Below are 2500 nucleotides of genomic sequence, written 5' to 3'. Positions count from 1 at the left end.
GAGAGAGAGAGAGGGAGGGAGAGAGAGGGAGAGAGAGAGGGAAGGAGAGAGGGAGGGAGATGGAGAGAGAGAAAGAGTGAGAAAGAGAGAGAGAGAGTGAGAAAGAGAGAGAGAGGGTGAGAGAGAGAGAGAGAGATGGAGGGAGAGAAGGGGGGAGAGGGAGGGAGAGAGAGAGAGAAGGAGGGAGGCAGAAAGAGAGAGAGTGAGTGGTTGCATGCCACATCTCTGACGATTCAAATAAACTGATTCACTAATGTAATCATAATTGGAGAGGAATTCACCTACTGTAAAACCTTTTCTGATTGGAGCATACAGTTGTGAATTATATAAAAGCTTCTATGATTGGAGCTTAGAGGTTTACTAAATGTCTCTGATTGGCACACAGAGTTTGACACGAAGTGAGAGCGTCTGTAGAGTATTACCTGATGTAAAAGCTTCTCTGCTGGGACCGTAAGGATGTCGTGGCTGACCCCATACTGCTGTTCATCAGCTGTTCCCTCAGGTCATGGATCTTTGCCTCGAACCGACTGTATTCTATGGACAAGTTCACACACGATATACTATATAATGTCGTTGCATCAAACCGACTGTATTCTACGGACAAGTTCACACACGATATACTATATAATGTCGTTGCATCAAACTGACTGTATTCTATGGGCGAATTCACACACACGATATACTATATAAAATATCTGCCTCAAACCGACTGTATTCTATGGACAAGTTCACACACACACGATATACTATATAATATCTGCCTCAAACCGACTGTATTCTACGGACAAATTCACACACATGATATAATATTTAATATCATAGCTGTTGCTAGCCATTTTTGGAAGGCTCAATGTCTAATTTGACCTTAAGTCACTATCACAGAATCAAGCCCAAGAAGTATCTCTCAGTTCAAAATGACTAAGGGGAATAGTCACGGCAGCATCCAGCTGTTCAGTAGTACACTGCTCTTGTCTGTCCAGAGCACAGTTGTTTCCACTGGTATATTTCAGTCACTACGGTAACAGCTGTCTCTGGAGATCCACAGCAGCTGCACTAATGTCTATGTCCTCAGTGGCCTGGTCTGGCCTGGTCTTCAGTGGCCTGGTCTTCAGTGGCCTGGTCTGGCCTGGCCTGGTCCTCAGTGGTCTGGTCCTCAGTGGCCTGGTCTTGCCTGGTCTGGCCTGGTCCTCAATGGCCTAATTCGTTTTAATGGGCTATAGGACTCTATTCTAATAGGCCATGGCACTCTGAAGTGGACTGTAATGTCGTGTACCTTCTGGTCTGTATAGGTGTGCAGTGGTCTATAGTGTTTTAAATAGGTAGCCTGTGTCATGCCACAGCAAAATGTGAGCATTAGAGTGAGGTGGGTTGGTTAGCCATAGGAATGCATGTGACGTTGGCATATGGTCACTGTGTGCAGCTGATTACAAGCACAAGCATCTAACATCCAACACCTGTGTATGAACATAATGGTAACCTTAAATGGACTGTCCTGAAGACCAGAGGTTACACAACATTAGTGCGCAGTGGTCTGTAGTGTTTGTAAATAGGCTGTGGTGGCCCGAAGCGTAAGTGATGGTGTGTACCTTCTGGTCTGTACTGTGCGATGATGGTGACTGTCTGGCCAGCGTTCTTCAGCGCTGCAGCCGCCTGCTCGTGGGTCGCATGTCTGAGATCCACCCCATTCACCTGCAGAGAGACAGAGGATGAGAGAGGGAGAAAGAGAGGAAGGGAGGGAGGGAGACAGGGAGTTATTGAAAGAGAAAGAGAGTGAGAAGGAGTGGGGGGGGGGGGGGGGGGTCAGGGAGATGCCTGTGAGAGCGAGTTAAAAGATAGAGCATAAAACATTCAGCAGAGATGGAGACTGAGAGAGATGGGAGGCGAGAGTGAAACAGGGATAGGGAGATGATGATAAAGAGAGAGGGATAGAGAGAGAATGAGAGAGGAGGAGTCTGGAGTGGAAAAACACTGTGCCTAGACAGCAGAGTCTGACTGAGGCCTGGATCAGGCCATTATCCTGCTTGTGACTCGGGGTCGAGACTACACCTGCTCTCTGACTGGAGGCGCAGAGGGAACGAGAGAGGCAGGTGACGGAGGTCGGTAGACTGTGGGGAGAAACAGAGGGTGGGGGGGCTGATGGAGGAGAGTACCCACGTCCTGCTCTCTGGCTATAGGAGCAGGCGGAACGAGAGAGGGAGGTGACAGAGGTGACGGAGGTCGGTCAGGCTGTGGGGAGAAACAGAGGGTGGGGGGCTTATGGTCCTGCTCTCTGGCTATAAGAGCAGGTGGAACGAGAGACTACAGGGGGGGAGACTCAGCAGTCCCCATCCTTTCAGGTCTGAAGGAATGGAGTGAATGAGAGAGATAGGTGAGAGAGGTGACGGAGGTGACCTGACTAGATGAGAGCTCCCTGGACGCTCTCTGGCTGGGAGCACAGACGGAATAAGAGAGAGAGAGAGGTGACGGAGGTGATCTTGCTCTCTGGGTGGGAGCTCAGAGG

General features: G+C 49.4%; 1 protein-coding gene across 7 annotated transcripts in view; it reads right to left on the bottom strand.

Annotated features, from left to right (window-relative positions):
* The window catches only part of LOC105904570 (disks large homolog 4-like), a 72394-nt gene that overhangs the window by 3040 nt on the left and 66854 nt on the right, over positions 1 to 2500 (bottom strand). For all 7 annotated transcript variants that reach the window (XM_031584631.2, XM_012832473.3, XM_012832474.3 and 4 more), the window contains 2 exons: positions 1587 to 1689; positions 423 to 534 (listed from right to left, as the gene is read on the bottom strand). In XM_031584631.2, the coding sequence (XP_031440491.1) occupies positions 423 to 534; positions 1587 to 1689 (215 nt within the window). The remainder of the gene's footprint in view (positions 1 to 422; positions 535 to 1586; positions 1690 to 2500) is intronic.

Source organism: Clupea harengus, chromosome 18, assembly GCF_900700415.2.
Source record: "Clupea harengus chromosome 18, Ch_v2.0.2, whole genome shotgun sequence".
NCBI lineage: Eukaryota > Metazoa > Chordata > Actinopteri > Clupeiformes > Clupeidae > Clupea > Clupea harengus.
Note: the sequence above shows the minus strand (reverse complement) of the source record. Positions and strands in the feature narration are given on the sequence as shown.